The following is a 16815-nucleotide window of genomic DNA, read 5'->3' as shown; positions in this document are numbered from 1 at the left end:
GAAAGAGCAAGATACGAATTCCAGAAATGGATGCTTGCTAATAGTAAAATGCACTTAGAAAATTGTTTACAGAAGCCTACCACCAAATTCATCAACATGTTTTTTCTTAGATTAGTAAATATTGTAAATATATTATTCAATTCAATTTCAAGACATTCTGTGTGTCATGTTTGCCTACCCTGGAGTCAAATATGAGATATCTCACACAGCTTTTAAAAATCCAGATATTTGTTAGGGACTGGCATACTTACAGTACTTATACAATATAGTTGTGACTTTGCTGATTTGCTGGCATCCTTTATTTTAAGCAAGCCTTCACTGCACAGATATACTGACAACGCTTGATGTCCTTGACTTACATGTTCACATTAATGAAACTTTTATTAAGCAAATCTGTTTTGATATCAGGAAAGACATCAGGAACCATAGTCCCACAACCTCATTCTATAAATGACCGCCTGTGTCACCATGTGAATCCCAGGCGTTTCTTCGCTTTCTGGATGTCAGTCGTCTCGTTCAGCTCTTTGATATCTTGGGAAGCAGCGCCGACGTAACTGGGCATCTGAACACCGGTGTCGTCCTGAACCAGGTAGCTGGGTCGTACCCCACCAAAGATGGGGCCCAGCCCTCCCCCGATGCCCTCTCGTGCCGCCCTCTGGAGCAGGCCAGGGTCACGCCCGGCCTCCTTGGCCGTGGCGATGATGCGCTTGGCGTACTGTTGGAACTGTCTCTCCTCCTCAGACACCAACAGGCCGTTGGTTATCTCAAACGTCTGCAGGTCCTTCGTCAGCTTTTGCTCTCTGGCTCGTTTCTCTGCCTGTGTGGGACAATCGATACGCGATGGCAAATAGCCGGACTCCAGTAATCTACCTCTTTAGCGTTAGCATTTTAAGTGTGACAATGTGAGACATGATTGGAGGGGTCAAATTACATTTGGCTAACACATGAGACTATCAGTTTCATGCACAACATGGAAACGGATCTTGGAAATGCCACATTCTTAAGACATTCATTTCTTTACATTTCTGACTCACTGAAAACCTATAAAAAAGGTTGTTAAATTAATCAAAAACAATTCAGATCAGATCAGGTCATGCTCACCATCTGATGGATGTAAATCTTTTGGAGAGTTTGACTGTCCTCCTTCATTCTTGCGGCCTTCATATGCTGTTTCTCCAGGAAGATCCGGTCGGCCTCTTTCTTAGCCATGAGCAAATCCAAAGCTTTCTGCCTCTCTTCTCTCTCTTTCTCTTCCTGTTCTTGGCGCTAAAATGGCCCCACAAAAAGTCAGAGATCAAGAACGATCCATATTTGTAAATCCATACTATTAGTATACAATAAATGTAACAATCACACAAATGACAAACAAATGACACCTGCATTGAACATGATACAGCACACTGACACACTGTATAGAATGAGAATGCACCTGGCACCATACTTAAAGATGAAAAGATTAATTTTTACTTTGGTGAGTCAGCCAGTTAACATGTGAGCACAATAAAGCGCACACACACAACCACAATAAAGAGAAAGTTTCCCGTACGTGGATTAGGTCCTTTAGTCGCCTAGACTAAAAGAAAACTTCAATGAAAATCTCCATTTAAAAAAAGCTCTTTGTCTAAGACTAGGCTTAATCCATGTATGAGAAACTGGTCAAAAGTCTTAACATCAAATCCTGTGTAAAACACAACAAGGTCCCATGGGGCCATCTTGGTTTCACGAGAGGCTGCCATTACCGCGGTGTCCCGGTGAGCAGCAATGGACTGGAGCATGGCATCCCTCTTCTTCTCTTTCTCCATCAGCTGACGGGCCTCCCGTGCATCCTTCTCCTCTATGGCCTTGGCTATGAGCTCCTCCTCATTGATCTTCTGCTCCTCCTGATGGGCGGCCAGCCGTGCAATGATCTCTTCTCTGACCTTCTGCTTCTCCCTTGGGGTGAGGGAGGGGTAGGGGGAGATGAAGAGGTAGACAGGTTCCAGAGGATTCAAAGTCAGCACCCGATTAATAACATGCCAAACAAAAATTCTTATTTATCAAATTTCATCAGTGGAAACACCTCTGAACCAGTACTAATATTGAGTACTGAATACCGAGTATTGAACATAGCAGTGTTTTTCAACCACTGTGCCGGGGCACACTAGTGTGCCGTGAGAGATCATCAGGTGCGCCGCAGAAAATTACCCAATTGTCACTCACTGGTCCAGAAAAGCAACTGTTGCATCAAAGAATTTATAACCACATGCTCTCATTGATTGTATGATTGCATTATTTGTGGTATGCAGGCATTGTACAACGGGGGCCCCATATCCAGTATTCACAGAATAATCACATATCCAGTTCATAACAGCAATTAAATTAGATATAGTCACCTACAAATGAAACAGAGGGCGTTTGTTTTATTGAGCAGGTCTTGCATAGAAGCCATAATAAGGCCATATCTGTGTATTATTTGAAATTTTAGGCTGTTTATTTTTTCTTCACACAGGATGTTAGTGTGCCGTGGGACATTTTAAGTGTCAAAGTGTGCCGTGGCACAAAAAAGGTTGAAAAACACTGGAATATAGAGTATGGTGAGTGTTTTTTGGCTGTCAATTTCATGACATTTACAACGATCCTGTAGATGTTCAAATTTGAAAACATCAACTTATCCTGGGTTTGTGGTCAATTCTGACAAAGTCCCAACAGTTGCATGCATTACAATTCCATAGTGAAAGTAAACACACATCTACCTGAGCCTCTCTGCTTCCCTTTCCTTCCTCAGCTTCATCATCCTGAGCTTGGCATTGGCAAACATCTGGCATTTCTCCTCCTCAATCTGCTGCTTCTGAGTCTCCACAGCTTTGAGCATGTCTCTGTTGCACATGTACTCCTTCAAATGCCAACAGGAAGAACAACTTCTTTTATAATTTTATTCTTTCATGTTGCGATTTTCATGATGCAACATGACAACAAAAGTTCACAGCTTCCCCATACACTCTTTTCAGCGTTCTGTCTTTTTGCAAACATGTCTAACAAGAAATACTCATTTTAAAGCTTCTATATGTGTCAGAAGAACCCAAAAAGCATGCATTTAGCACTGAATGCAAAAAGCTTTGTGTGAAAGCACAACATAGTTCTGATGTCTGAGTCTCGTACATTGTGGGACTTCAACAAGTTTCTCTTCTCTTCTAGTCTTTTCTCCTCCAGCATGGCCTGCTCCTGGTCGTAGAGCTCCTTGAGACGCTTCAACTCGTCTCCTTGTCTTTTATCCTCCTTCATTTGTTCCTCCTTGGTAAGCTCATGCTCTTTTATTCTTGCAGATGAGAGAAAGAGAGAGGGAGAGGGAGAGAGAGAGAGAGAGAGAGAGAGAGAGAGAGAGAGAGAGAGAGAGAGAGAGAGAACCATATCATTGTAGCTTAACACATTCAGGAATTAATAGAAAATGAATTGAAAATCCCACTGCTGCCACAACTGCTTTTAAATTTCAAGTGTAAAAGTGTGAAAGCAAACATGCAACAAAAACAAACACAAGTGTGTGCACACACATGCAGACACACACAAACACACACACACTGCAATGTACCAAAACGAACACCAATTATCTGAAAGGACCATAATTCTAACAGTAAGTGGGTGGCTCTGATCAGTGACAGGTCTATTCCACATCAGCTCAGCCCCAGGAGTCTCTTACTGCTGTAGCAGCCCTTTGACAGTAACTTCGCTCTCCTGCCTCCTCTTCAGCTCCTTCTCCATCTCCTGCTGCAGGGCCTGCTCATCCCGATGCTTCAGTGTGATCATGACCTCTTTGTCCTTGTCGCGGGAGGCCTCACGGATACGTCTCTTCAGCTCAAGCTGAGCCTCTCTCTCCTTCAGGACTTCCGTCAAGAGCAAAGCACTCTGGGAAAAGGACGAAGATAAAAGGCTGCCCATGACAAAAGTGACTATGTTCTCTAACCATGTGTAATTTGAACTTGTTTAAGAAAATATTGTGAGATGCACACATGTAGATTATCTTTACAACTATGAATACTTACATGAAATCCTTTAACTCGATCGGTCTGGTAGTATTGCTGAGCTTTTGCTCTTTCAATGGCTTCTTTCCGTTTCTCGGCCTGGTACATGGCCTCTTCCAGGTCTAGTCTTTTGCGCTCCTCCTCTTCCACCTCTTCTCTAATCTTCTTGGCCTCCAGCTTTTTTTGTCTTTGACCCTGTGGGCAAATCATTAACAAGGTTGCAAGGCGATCATCAATGCTACAGGGTAAAGGAAACAATAATGGCAGTTACAGGCTGATAGGGAATTGAGTCTGGGAATTCTTTTGTGTTCACTGCAAAAGCAACTAACCAATAAACACAATTATTTATATAGAACTAGATGTACCACAGAGCGGTACAAAATATGACCGCCACCCAGTCCAGCACATTTTTTCTACAAAAAGAAATCACGCTGAAAGGCCTATATGATTCTAACTGTCTCACTAAATTGCATTATCCACACTCAATTCTCACTGGTATCTGCTAGACAACAAGTACCAAAACATGATTAGTTCATAGATTTCACATGTAAAATTCATTTTATACAACCCCACCTCCATCTTGCCTGTTCATAATTCTGAGAAATTCTTGATTGTTTGTGTTATGTTTATGTTATGTGTGTGTGTGTGAGTGTGTTTGTTTGTGTGTGTGTGTGTGTGTGTGTGTGTGCTTGTGTGTGTGCCTGCGTATGTGCCTGTGCATGCAAGCGTACATATGTCTACTGTGTGAGTATGTGTCATACGTATGATTACTGTGTGTGTGTGTGTGTGTGTGTGTGTGTGTGTGTATCTGTTTGTGCACATGTGTGCACATGAAATGGGTTAACATGACCCCTGGAGGCAAACATACTGAAAACAATGGTCATCCTAGGTCCTACAGTTATTCAGATATTCACAGAGAACTGTGTCTGCCCTACCCTCCTTTCGGGGGGTCCAGTCCAGCGGGGGGGGGGGGGGGGGGGGGGGGGCTACAGATCAAAAACGAAAAATGACGGTTCCATGCTATCCATGTGGGGGTACATGCCCACCAAGTTTTGTGTACCCCGGTCTTTCAGTGTCCCGGGAATCCTTTTTGGTGTACGTCACTAAATGTACACATAAATTATTTTATTGTAAGGCCCCCCATGAACAAAAGTACACAAAACTTGGCATGCATTCGGAGGGTGTCATAATGATCCTACACTTTTAATTTCGTGCAGTTTTGACCTTGTCAGCCAGAGATATTGTGATGAAAACACCTAATTTTTTGCTTTTTAACTAGGTGGCGCTATACATGAAATAAGTGGTAATGGGATGGGTTGACATGCCCCCTTAAGACCAACATACATAAAAAAGGTGGACCTCCTAGGCCCTACGGTTCTCGAGATATTCACAGAAAACTGTCTCCGGCCACCTACAGGCCAGTTGGTGTATAGTAACATAAATTAATTTATTGTGTGGCCCCCCATGAACGGAATTCCACAAAACTTGGCGTGCATACAGAGGGTGTCATAATGATCCTACACTTCCAATTTCGTGCAGTTTTGACTATGTTAGGTCACAGATACCTTCAATTACAACACCTCATTTTTACTTTTTTGTGTTTAACTAGGTGGCGCTATACATGAAATGAGTGGTTATGGAATGGGTTGACATGGCCCCTTGAGATCAACATACAAAAAAAAAGGTCCTCCTAAACCCTACGGTTTTCGAGATATTCACAGAAAACTGTGTCTGCCCTACCCTCCTTTCGGGGGGTCCAGTCCAGCGGGGGGGCTACAGATCAAAACGAAAAACGATGGTTCCATGCTATCCATGTGGGGTTACATGCCCACCAAGTTTCGTGTACCCCGGTCTTTCAGTGTCCCGGGAATCATTGACGGAAATTTGGGCATGCGAAAAAGAAAAAAAAAAAAAAAAAAATCTGACTAAACCTATATGATCGCCGCTTCGCTGCGCGGCGGTCATAATAATATAGGCTACACATTTCAAACATTCAAATTTAGTGACCACTGAGCTAGATCCTGGTAAAAAACATGTTTATCAGGTCAGATGCTGGAAGTACAGAAAAATACTGCATTTAGCTTTGACCTGCTCATTGGTTGTAGCAGGGCACACATCTTAACAGAATTGAGAGTTGGTGTAGTCAGAGGTTTTTGCTTACAGTTGCATAGAATACTTGCTCTCAATAATTACCATAATGGGAAATATGGTAGACAACTGCTCCTGCGTGTTTTATATGTTGAGAAATCATATTAATTTCAGAATTTTAGGAGCCCTGACATGTAAGTTAATTAAAAAAAATAGCTGAAATAGAAACAGTGTTTACTTATGATGCCTTTGAGAGGCAGTGGTTTTTGACAACAAAGTCTTCTGCTGCTTTAACTGAAGTTCCAGTAAAGCAATGGAAGAGCTAAGCTCTGAACTGCAGAGTTGTTAAACTTTGTATTTATTTGTGCCTGCCTCTTTTACATCAATTCAATTCAATGTTATTGATTTATAAAGCTCCATTAACAATGGTCTTATAGCGCTTACTGTACATTCCAGGGAGACATTGCATTGGCATTAACATTTTATAATTTCTCAGAAAGGGCTGAGGCCCCACCCAACCTTAAGGGGTGCAAGCATATAGAGAAACACATTTTAATCTGCATCAGCTTTTCTGTTTTGTGTGGACTGGTGAGGTTTCAGTTTTATTAGTCCCAACTAAAAAAATGTTGAGGGGACAAAAACACTAGCCGCTCTCATGGTACAGTGCACACTAATCCAGACGCAGTGAGCTGCCTGCTACAGCGGCACTCGGGGAGCAGTGAGGGGTTAGGTGCCTTGCTCAAGGGCACTTCAGCCGCTCCTACTAGTCAGGGTTCGAACCGGCAATCCACCGGTTACAAATCCGAAGCGCTAACCAGTAGGCCACGGCTGTCCCGTTTGACTAATTATTGTAGGCTACACATAGCAATGAGGACTCTTATGTGGCTATATTTCACCTCACTGTGTGCTGAGTGTGTTTCACTATTTCACAGATTGGGATAAATGCGACCAAATTTCCCCTCACGGGATCAAAAGAGTATATATATACTTATACAAACCACAACTAAGCATTCAAACTGACATAGGTCCCCTGACATATGTGCTGTATGTGAAAGCTAACCCCAACATCAAGCATTCAACCACAATACTGCAGGGGGTATTTTTTCACTCTGTCACATCATAAACATGAGCTGAAGCTGTGAAGCTGTGCCTGCTCGATTAGCGATAAATGCCTTCTGGCATAGATGGAAAGGTTCTGGAATCCTCGTTGAAAGACAAAAAAACTAGCACAATCCCCATAGACTTGTCTGGGGTTTTAGGTCCGTTTATAAGGCAAGTGTTGTGCCTCACCCTCAAACTGGTTGGATTGTTGACCAGTAAGGTGTAAGTCAGAGTGGCCACACAAGCCTTGCTGATGCAACGCTCCTGTACAGGCTCTGACAGCTAGGGGGACAGACAACACGCACAGGGGACTCATGGCCCCAATCCTCCAAACGTGCAGGGCAATTCCACGCAAAACTGTCACATCCATAACGCCAACTATTCTTGAATTTCCCCTTGAGGATCAATAAAGTATCTATCTATCTATCTCTATCTAACTAACTACCATGGCATTTTTGGCGTTATGGATGTGACAGTTTTGCATGGAATTGCCCTGCAGTTATACTCATCTCTCGTTTATTCTAATGTCGCTAATCGGGCCTGTATTGCTGGGCGCAGAGATGTTTGAATGATCAATGAGCACCTGGGGTTTGCACCTGGTGATATCTTTGGGTCTTTCAAGAGGTCTAAAGGCGTTCAACATGCACTCAGTTTATTAAGCGTTTCTTATGCGTTAAGGTTTGTGTATTATAGTATTTATTTGTTTTCATTAGGCTATTGATTGAATTGACATTCTTTGGTGTAGTCTTGTCTTACCAACGTTTTAAATTATTTACAGTTAAATTTAACTATTGTTGTTATTTGTATGTTGCTTTGGACAAAAGCTGCTAAATACCATATAACCTCATCTAAATTAAGTCAAACTTACAGCAATGGTATTGGACCAGAATTTCACCACTTCTTTGGAGCATTGATGCATGGCTTCTCTTTGCTTGGCAGCCTCCTTGAGACTTTCATTATATTTGTTTACATGGTTCAAACTGTCTTGAATACGAAGCCACTCTGACTTCGGCAGGATAGTGACTTGGCGTAGATCCGGCTGTGGCATCGGTTCAGTTTTCATCTCTTGTGCATGAACTATTAGGGAAAAATAGGGGTAACGTTAAGACTATACCCTAGAACAAACACACAAATAACCAAGGCCCGATACTTACTGTTTTTCGAGGAGCCCTTTCGCCGACCGTACTGGACCACAGAAGCTGATGCTGTTGACATTTTGTTGTAGTCCTGTGTACTACTCTTTCTTGAAGGGAAAGATTTGTTAAATACAATCCATTAAGGGTTTTTTTCGGGGCTAGCTTGCCGACCAAAACAGACAAACCTCCACGCTTACTGCACTTAATAATTTGTCAGCGTGTTACACGTTGCAACCTAGCAACCTAGATTACTTTTGTTGCTGTGTTTCTAAGGGCAACCGCGCGGGGACCAATGAAATGACCAAATGACGAGGATAGAATGTCAAGAACCAGTCAAGAACAGAGGGAATGCATTTTCCCTTGGAAGGAAGAGCAAAGACTCTAGAGCGCTAACGTTACAATCTGACATCTTTGATGGTTTATTTGGTTTATTTTTTCAATTGTAGGCTACTACAACTATACTACATTAACTTGTGATTCTAGCACGACATTAAAATGATGTCGAATAGTCACTTACCACTTTCAACTTACTTCGACTATTTTTTAACAAAGTTAAATAAATAATATTCTTTCACACAAACTCGCGTCACAAAGCTACGTCACCGCCCATTTGGAGGTGCAAACAATCGAATTTTTGGTTATTTAACCATCAGTTAACATCAAAACAGGCATTTTACCTTGGATAGAGCAATAGGAGTGATTAACGTCAAAAGATCTAGACTGGAGTAACTCAACATTTGACAACCCCGATATGTTTAGTGTTCTAAAGACATTAAATTTACGCCCACAAATACCAGCATGTTTGTGTGAAAGAATACCCATAGGCTTCTTGAATGCTACGGGGCCTACAGTCAGGAACCCTGACAAACTTCGAGCTAAAGTCACCATCCCTAACAAAATTGCCTGTCATGTGCTGTTCCAATTGATCAGGTGCCTCGCCTTAAAATAACTTGCCTAATTAGCACATGCCTCCTGTTAACCTATGTGCCTATCTGTTGCCGTGTTGCAATCGTTTATCCAATTTTTAGACATAGGGATCCCATCGGGTGGTTTTTCTGGTTAACTTAGTTTGTTAGGCACTCCCAATTTCTCCCAAGCGTGTAGGCTTGATGGGGGCGGAGTTGTCCAGTCATCCTCTCCTCAAAGTCCGCCCATCCCTCGTCTACTCATTCAAAACCAACGAGGTTGAAACATTTACCCCGACATACGCTCCAGACAAGGCAGTGTGTGCCCCACATCGACGAGAAACCTGCAAAATGGCCCCGGTATTAATCAAACGCATTTTAATCAGTGAAAGTGTGGACGCTTGTTGCAAAAAGATTCTGCAAGAAAATGGCATTGAAGTTACGGAGAAGCAGAACATGAGCAAGGATGAGTTGATTGCTGACATAAAGGTAGGTTAAAAAATCCATGTAGCATTTGCAAATCTGCAAATGCTTAAGGCAACAATCAGGCAGCAATGCGCGATTGTAATGTATAAGCTGATAATGGCCAAACAAACTAGATTAGCCTTTATTCATAAAGTTGTTTTCAGCAGACTCAGCTAAAGTTGATGTATGATATTTTACCAGTCAACGTGAAAATCGTTAAGGTTCATGCAGATGCGGAATTAGAATTATTGGCAAATTTCACTTTTTTTCTTGTGAAAGTGGAGCTACTTTGCCAGCGCCGCCCTCTGTGCAGCCTATCAGTATGATGCAACATCACAAAGATTTACCTTGCCACTTGGCAATTGTCCTGATGAAATCCCAGGACTTTTATGCATCAGCAAACTGTATCTTTAAGCAACCTCTTTGCTCTAACCGATCATGTCAATTTTGTGAACATGTAGACAGGTTCTGTCGACACTTCTGTCGACTCATCACTTTACAATACAGTAGAAGAAGAACACATGACTCACAAAGTCACAGATCATGCGGATACAGATCAGCTTGTGAAAGTGATTTACTAGTTTCGCCAACTGCATATTGTCTTGCAGAACTACGACGGTCTAGTAGTGCGGTCTGCCACAAAAGTGACAGCCGAGGTAATCAATGCGGCAAGCAATCTCAAAATCATCGGGCGAGCAGGGACTGGAGTGGACAACGTGGATGTGGAGGCGGCCACCAAAAACGGCATCATTGTCATGAAGTAGGTGCACTGTATCTTTTACAGACCATGAAAGCTGCTGAATTAATTGTGTCGCGGCTCCCCACGATTTCATGGTCCCTTTTGATTTCATGGATTCTTTTACAGCACCCCAAGTGGCAACACTATCAGTGCCGCTGAATTGACCTGCGCCCTTATCATGAGTCTCTCAAGGTAGGTATAGCAATCTCCTGCAAGCATTCCTGTTGACTTGACCAAACTATAATACACTTTTCCCTCAGTTTCTTGCTTCATGCAGTTTCCACTACATTGAAATGCTAGGCCTACTATTCATGCATTGCCAAAACTTCTCTGGACATGAAAGTATCCATCCATCCTCTAGCTTACTGAGAGATATTGTATTATTTCCCCTCATAGGCATGTGCCACAAGCAGATATGTCCATGAAGGCTGGAAGGTGGGACCGTAAAAAGGTACACTCATAATACCTTAATTGTGCTGTTTGACTAATCAGTGTGCCCCCATCAGAATAGGGAGCCTGTCTGTCGCTGCCAGTGTTTTTGTCCCCCCACTGCACTGTTCACTCTGTTGACACTAATCCACTTTGATTGCTGAAATGTGCCGAGCGGTGTGATGCGAGCGGGTGCAAGCGGGGTAATGTTGTGTTAACAATTTTGCAGTTCATGGGCGCGGAGTTGTATGGAAAGGTACTGGGCATCGTCGGATTGGGCAGGATCGGGAAGGAGGTGGCCAGTAGAATGCAGTCTTTCGGGATGAGGGTGAGGATCAGTTTATCTCTCCACTCTGTCCATCCATCTGTCCATTTGGTTTCCTCTTCACTTTCCAGTTCTTGTCCCCCTTTTCTCTCTCTCTCTCTCTCCAACAACATTCTCTGTTGATTATTTTTTTTTTTTTCAATTAATTGATTAGTTGTATGATTGTTAAAATGTCAGAAATTTGTGGAAAAAATGTGGATCAGTGTTTCCTCAAACACACTTTATTTTTTCCAAAGATATTTAGATTACTGTTAATTTTAATAGTGGACAACTAATCGATTAATTGCTGCGGTCATAACTTCAGCCCTCATTCTCATTCCTCATTCTTCATTGCCAACTCTGAGCTCTCACTGAACAGTAGTCCGCCTCTCACACTTTTATTTTATGAAATGCTGAAGTGGCTTCCATTGTGCTGTCTCTTGCAGACGATTGGCTACGACCCCATCACCCCCGTGGAAGTGTCCGCCTCCTGGGGGGTGGAGCAGATGTCTCTGGAGCAGTTGTGGCCCCAGTGTGATTACATCACAGTGCACACCCCGCTCATGCCCTCCACCACAGGTCAGTCAAGATCAAGGGGGACCCTACAGGGATGCAGAAGCCTTGGAACGCCTGGGCCATATGTTTGGGCTTTGTGATTGCTACTTGAAGTCTACTGGCAGTAGATTAGATTGCCTTGCAGAGCAAACTATATTGGAGACAGCCAGAGAGAGAAAGATAGAAAATATTTTATTTTATTTTATTATATTATTTCATATGTTTGGGGTTTACTCCAAGAAGGATAGGAGAGGGAGAGAGAGAAGGGGGAGGGGGCTTTTATTCTACTCATGCAGTGCATTTCCTGACAACTCTCAATGAGTGATTTGACTAAGACATTTCTGTCTGCTTAGTGGGTGGAAAAGTGGGCTGATCTAGATTTGATTTCCACTTTGTCATAAAGTGTCCTGATGGCTTCTTCGCAGGGCTTCTGAACGATGAGTCGTTTGCCAAGTGCAAGAAGGGAGTGAAGGTGGTGAACTGTGCTCGGGGTGGCATCATTGACGAGGCGGCCCTGCTCCGCGCCCTGGAGTCTGGGCAGTGTGGGGGTGCCGGCCTGGATGTGTTTGTGGAGGTGGGTGTGTGTCCAAGCAACTGTATCCATGTTTGAAGTGTAATGACTGTTGCATAAGGATGCACGATTTGGTGGAAATATCTAATTGAGATTTTTCTGACAGATATTGCAAAGCTTCAGTTCAATATTCCAAATTACGCTTGGAAATTGGGCTTCCTCTGATTAGTGAGCACGCCTAGTGCATGAAAAACACAGCACTCCTGTCATGCGAGCTTCAAAGTCTGTCACATATGGAGAATACTGTCTCACTGTCCGTCACATGGAGCATAACATGAATTAAAAAAGAATCATAATTGTGATAAGATTAACCATTGGGACAGAGTTGAAGGTTAATTGTAGCCTTTTCAAGAAGATAATGGTGTTTGTTAAATTTGCGATTTTGATTAAAAATCAATTAATTGTGTAGTTAATTAATCAGTACTGAGCAATAACGTCTGTGAGGTTCTTGGAAATGCCAATAATGATGCCTCCTATGTGATGTGTTCAGCAGTAAAGCTTTTATGGCAGTGCTGCCAAGCCACACACTGCACCACTAAGGGAGAAGGGGGTTGGTAATCCAGTGTGTGGAAAAAGCACTGGTCATTTTTTAGACAAGCGTCTTTTAGTGCTTTGAAGCGTGAAAGCAAATCCAGCAATCTCCTTCCTTCTGTCCAGCCGGCCATCAGTCTTGTGTGTACACACACACACACTTTCAGTCTTCCACTCCATATATCCAGGCTGCTCTGGTACCAAATCTCTAGTGATGTTTGTTAATGTCTGTGTGTACAGGAGCCTCCAAAAGAACGCGCGCTGGTGAACCACCCTAACGTGGTCAGCTGCCCCCATCTGGGCGCCAGCACCAAGGAGGCCCAGGCGCGCTGTGGGCAGGACATCGCCCTGCAGATGGTGGACATGGTGAAGGGCAAAGCTCTGGTGGGAGCGGTGAGTGGCAATGGACACATCTTGTTATTTATCCGCTTTAGTTATTGATTATGGGGATCCATTTATACACTTGAGGCTGGTTTCCCGTATATGGAATAAACGTAATCCTAGACGAATAGAAAACATCAGTGAAGATCTCCATTGGAAATAGATGTCTAGTCTAGGATGAGATGAGGCTTAATCCATGTATAGGAATCCAGCTCTGTTTGTTTTACACAAGCATGTGCTTGTATGACTGCTGAAAATAATGTTTGTCTTTCATTTAGAGCTTGATGAGAAAGAACCGACTTTGCATTACTCATAAGTTATATTGTCAGGGTCATTCCCAAAAGAATCTGGTGTGCGTGTGTAAGGGAGAGAAGGTCACCATAGGCATGCATGGAATGCACCAGATGGGACTGGGTTACCTCAATAACCGTTATTGCAAATGATACAAAAAACACAAAAAATCTTTTGCCCATGTTTTACTTTTGTTTTATTTGTAATTGAAAACGTGCCATACTAATTGATAAAAGTGTTTTTATCCCACATTGTCATATCCCTAACCCAGGTGAATGCCCAGGTTTTGGCCAGTACATTCTCCCCTGAGTCTCACCAGTGGATCAGGCTTGGAGAGGCCATGGGTGCAGTGCTGAGGGCATGCACCTCCTCAAAGCAGCCCTACAGCCAAGTGCAAATCACCACCACGGGTAAGAGCGCACAACTTAAAGCTCATTGAACACCTAACATGTGCCCTCTGCTGGCGAAAGGGGGTTATTGCAAGGTGAATTGTTGCTCCATTGCCCCACCACTTCCCACAAGCCACACTTGCAAATGTACCACTGCCTGCAATAATACATCAATCTCATCAAGGCTGTGTGTGGTGTAAGTGGCAGGGGAAGGAAAAGAAAAAGACTGAAATCACTTTGAGCATCTTTTTGTGTATTGATTCAATTATTCAATTATCTTTTTGTGTATTGATTCAATGATTCAATTATCTTTTTGTGTATTGATTCAATTACGGTTCTCATCTCAGGTGACTGCCTAAAGAAGTCCACTGGTTTCCTCAGCTCAGCGGTTGTGGTCGGGCTTCTGACCGACAGCTCAAGTGGTGGTCCTAACCTGGTGAACGCGCTGACCCTGGCCAAGGAGACGGGCCTTGAGGTAAAGTTCTGACTGCGCAACAGAAGGCTGTGGGTGTGATTCCCAGTTGCCCTCGTTGTGCCCTTCTGCAAGGCCCTTAAGCACAAATTGCAGTCCCTGAAATTGGTCTATGTAACTCGCATTGGACAAAAGCGTCAGGTAAATTCATAATTCAAGAAGAGCATGCTGATCTCACAGTTCATATTCAGTGATGAATAGCACACATGAGGTTTGGTTTTGACCTGGATGATACATTTGCTATTAACTTCTTAAAAGAGAGGAAAAACTACCTCGAAAATCAAGATTTCTCAATCACCAGGCAAATAACTGGTATACACAAAACACAATACCTTAGCCTCAGCCCCAAAGAGTCCCATTGAGATTTGAATCTCTTTTCCAAAGGAGCTGGAAAGTGAAAGTGTGTGTGTGTGTGTGTCTCAGTCTCAGTCTCACCTCCTCCTTCTCTTCCGCTCCCTCAGGTGGCCATGAAGCACGATGACGGCGCGGGCGGCGCGGCGTGTGTGGTGGAGGTGTGTGTGAACGGCACGCGCAGCAAGGCCCAGGGCTCGGTGCAGGCCGACGCTCCGGTCCTGGAGGAGCTGGAGGGCAGCCCGTTCAGGCAGCCCGTCCCCCTGGCTGGACACCTGCTTTTCTTCAAGGCCGCCGCCTCGCCCCAGCTCCTGCCCTCCATCACAGGTGACGGGCTTTTTTTTTTAGCTTTGATTTAAATTACCTGTGGTATTTTGTGACTTGTGTGCTTAACATACACATGACAACGTCTCACCTCAGCTGGCCTCCATCACAACTGTGTCCATTCCTAAACCATCAGTTAGTCCAGTGTCCATAAAAAAAAAAGTCAAGTTTTTATTTTCAAATTTTTTAGCTTTGATTTAAATGACCGGTGGATTTTTGTGTGTTTTAACGTACACATGATTATGCAACCTCACCTCACCTCAGCTCCTGTCCTGTTTCACAGGTGAGGTGCATCACAGCTGCTGTGAGGACACAGCTGTGGGCAACTGTGTCCATTCCTAAACAATCAGTTAGTCCAGTGTCCATTAAAAAAAAACTCCATATGCAGTTTTTATTTTTTTAGTGATTTTTGGCTATATTTTTAGCGATTAGTGATCGGTGTGATATTGACCTAAAGTGTGTTGAAACATGATACCGAGTGTGAACTTTTGTCTCATAGCTCATCTCGGCTTGTCCCCTGCACTCCGAAATCTGGCGCTAGTTAGCCGATGCTACCAACAGGTTTTCAAAGGGGGTGCCTCGGGCATCGGCCTAGCCATGCAAATAAATCACTGTTTTACACCATTTACGAGGCTCAAAGTAGCTCCACACTTCATTGGTAGACTTTGAGGGCCCTGACATTTAAAACGAGACATTGAGAACTTTGAAAAAGCACTGGTAGTTTATTTACAAGACTATTTATACAGACAGTACCTTCAGGAAGTTTACCGTTCGCCGCCATCTTGAATTTAGTCACGATAAGTTGAGCGAGTACGAATGAACCGGTATGATAAGGGATCAGATTCCAAAAATAATTCTGTGGAAATGCATGGATTTCAGTTGCTGCTACTAAAGTGTGTGTGTGTGTGTGTGTACAGGCCAGTATAATATTAGAGATAAAGAAAAGAAAGGTGGCAGTGGGAGGAAGGAGGACTTTTCTTGCCTCTATTCTTTTCAAAAACTGGAACTCTTGGCCAGTCGATGTTTTGTTGAGTAAGACGTAATCAATTGATTCCCAAGTGGTGTTATTGTTATTCCCAAAGTAGGAATTGTGTTCATTCTGATTTCAGTATACTCTCATGTGTTGCTTTCAGAAATCCATACATGATCATCTGGGGTTGATTGCTTTTTTGAAACTGTACACACACACACACACACACACACACACTGACCTTTCTTTTCTTTTGCTTACAGGTGCCTTGGCAGCAGCAGGTGTGGAAATGGAGTCGTTTAGCGCCCCCACTGCCCGTGGTGGTGAGCAGTGGTACTGCGTGGGGATTTCCTCCTTGATGGGAGATCTTGGCGCTCTCAAGGCCTTGGTGAAGGAAGCAGCCCAGATTACTGTTTGAAATTAGCAAGAAGCCACTTTCCCCAAGGGACCAGTGTTCTAGCATTCCACAGTCTAATAATCTAACCATACTTTATGTCTATTGTTAACTTTTACATCTGCTGTATGTATTAACATTTCAGTCCGATATGGAAAGTTTTATAATAAGCGCTTGGGTAAAGTTGTTATTTGACATTTGTTTACAACGTGCACTTACATGTTACAGACAGGTTTATTATGTGATTAAACTCCTGTTTAATAACAATCTTTCATGTGTTTGTGTTTCATAGATAATAAAAACTTGTTTAAGAGAAGTACTGTTTTTTTTTTATCTCAATGCTAATGTTTCTCTTAAACACAAACAGTCTCTATAGTTACAATTAGTTATTTCTGTGCATTCTCTAGGGTGCATTTGATGGGAG

The 16815-nt window shown here is 43.1% G+C and overlaps 2 protein-coding genes across 2 annotated transcripts; one reads left to right on the top strand and one right to left on the bottom strand.

The window, feature by feature from the left end:
• Positions 1-355: 355 nt before the first annotated feature.
• ccdc173 (coiled-coil domain containing 173) lies at positions 356-8691 on the bottom strand. Its single transcript, XM_042077353.1, has 9 exons — positions 8339-8691; positions 8053-8261; positions 4017-4190; positions 3674-3879; positions 3139-3295; positions 2733-2872; positions 1740-1932; positions 1102-1266; positions 356-817 (listed from the first exon to the last, which is right to left on the bottom strand). Exons 1-9 carry the CDS (start codon positions 8397-8399, stop codon positions 464-466), a joined length of 1659 nt encoding a protein of 552 aa, XP_041933287.1. The 5' UTR covers positions 8400-8691; the 3' UTR covers positions 356-463.
• A 467-nt stretch (positions 8692-9158) lies between these two features.
• On the top strand, positions 9159-16707 carry phgdh (phosphoglycerate dehydrogenase). Its single transcript, XM_042077339.1, has 12 exons — positions 9159-9714; positions 10299-10450; positions 10556-10621; positions 10826-10880; positions 11088-11186; positions 11609-11741; positions 12143-12291; positions 13060-13212; positions 13763-13901; positions 14228-14355; positions 14814-15030; positions 16261-16707. The coding sequence occupies exons 1-12, from the start codon at positions 9430-9432 to the stop codon at positions 16413-16415; spliced, it is 1731 nt and encodes a 576-aa protein (XP_041933273.1). The 5' UTR covers positions 9159-9429; the 3' UTR covers positions 16416-16707.
• The last annotated feature ends 108 nt before the right edge of the window (positions 16708-16815 follow it).

Source organism: Alosa sapidissima, chromosome 2 (genome assembly GCF_018492685.1).
Source record: "Alosa sapidissima isolate fAloSap1 chromosome 2, fAloSap1.pri, whole genome shotgun sequence".
Classification (NCBI taxonomy): Eukaryota; Metazoa; Chordata; class Actinopteri; order Clupeiformes; family Clupeidae; genus Alosa; species Alosa sapidissima.
This window is presented reverse-complemented; position numbering and strand designations above follow the sequence as displayed.

Excerpts from the sequence above, each read along its gene's own strand:
- ccdc173 (XM_042077353.1), bottom strand. The coding sequence starts at position 8,399 with ATGTCAACAGCATCAGCTTCTGTGGTCCAGTACGGTCGGCGAAAGGGC. Across the intron at positions 4,191-8,052 it reads TCTGGTCCAATACCATTGCT|GGTCAAAGACAAAAAAAGCT; the intron begins GTAAGTTTGACT and ends ATTTGCCCACAG. Across the intron at positions 818-1,101 it reads AGATTTACATCCATCAGATG|GCAGAGAAACGAGCCAGAGA; the intron begins GTGAGCATGACC and ends TGTCCCACACAG.
- phgdh (XM_042077339.1), top strand. The coding sequence starts at position 9,430 with ATGGGGGCGGAGTTGTCCAGTCATCCTCTCCTCAAAGTCCGCCCATCC. Across the intron at positions 13,902-14,227 it reads AGTGCAAATCACCACCACGG|GTGACTGCCTAAAGAAGTCC; the intron begins GTAAGAGCGCAC and ends TTCTCATCTCAG. Across the intron at positions 14,356-14,813 it reads CCAAGGAGACGGGCCTTGAG|GTGGCCATGAAGCACGATGA; the intron begins GTAAAGTTCTGA and ends CCGCTCCCTCAG.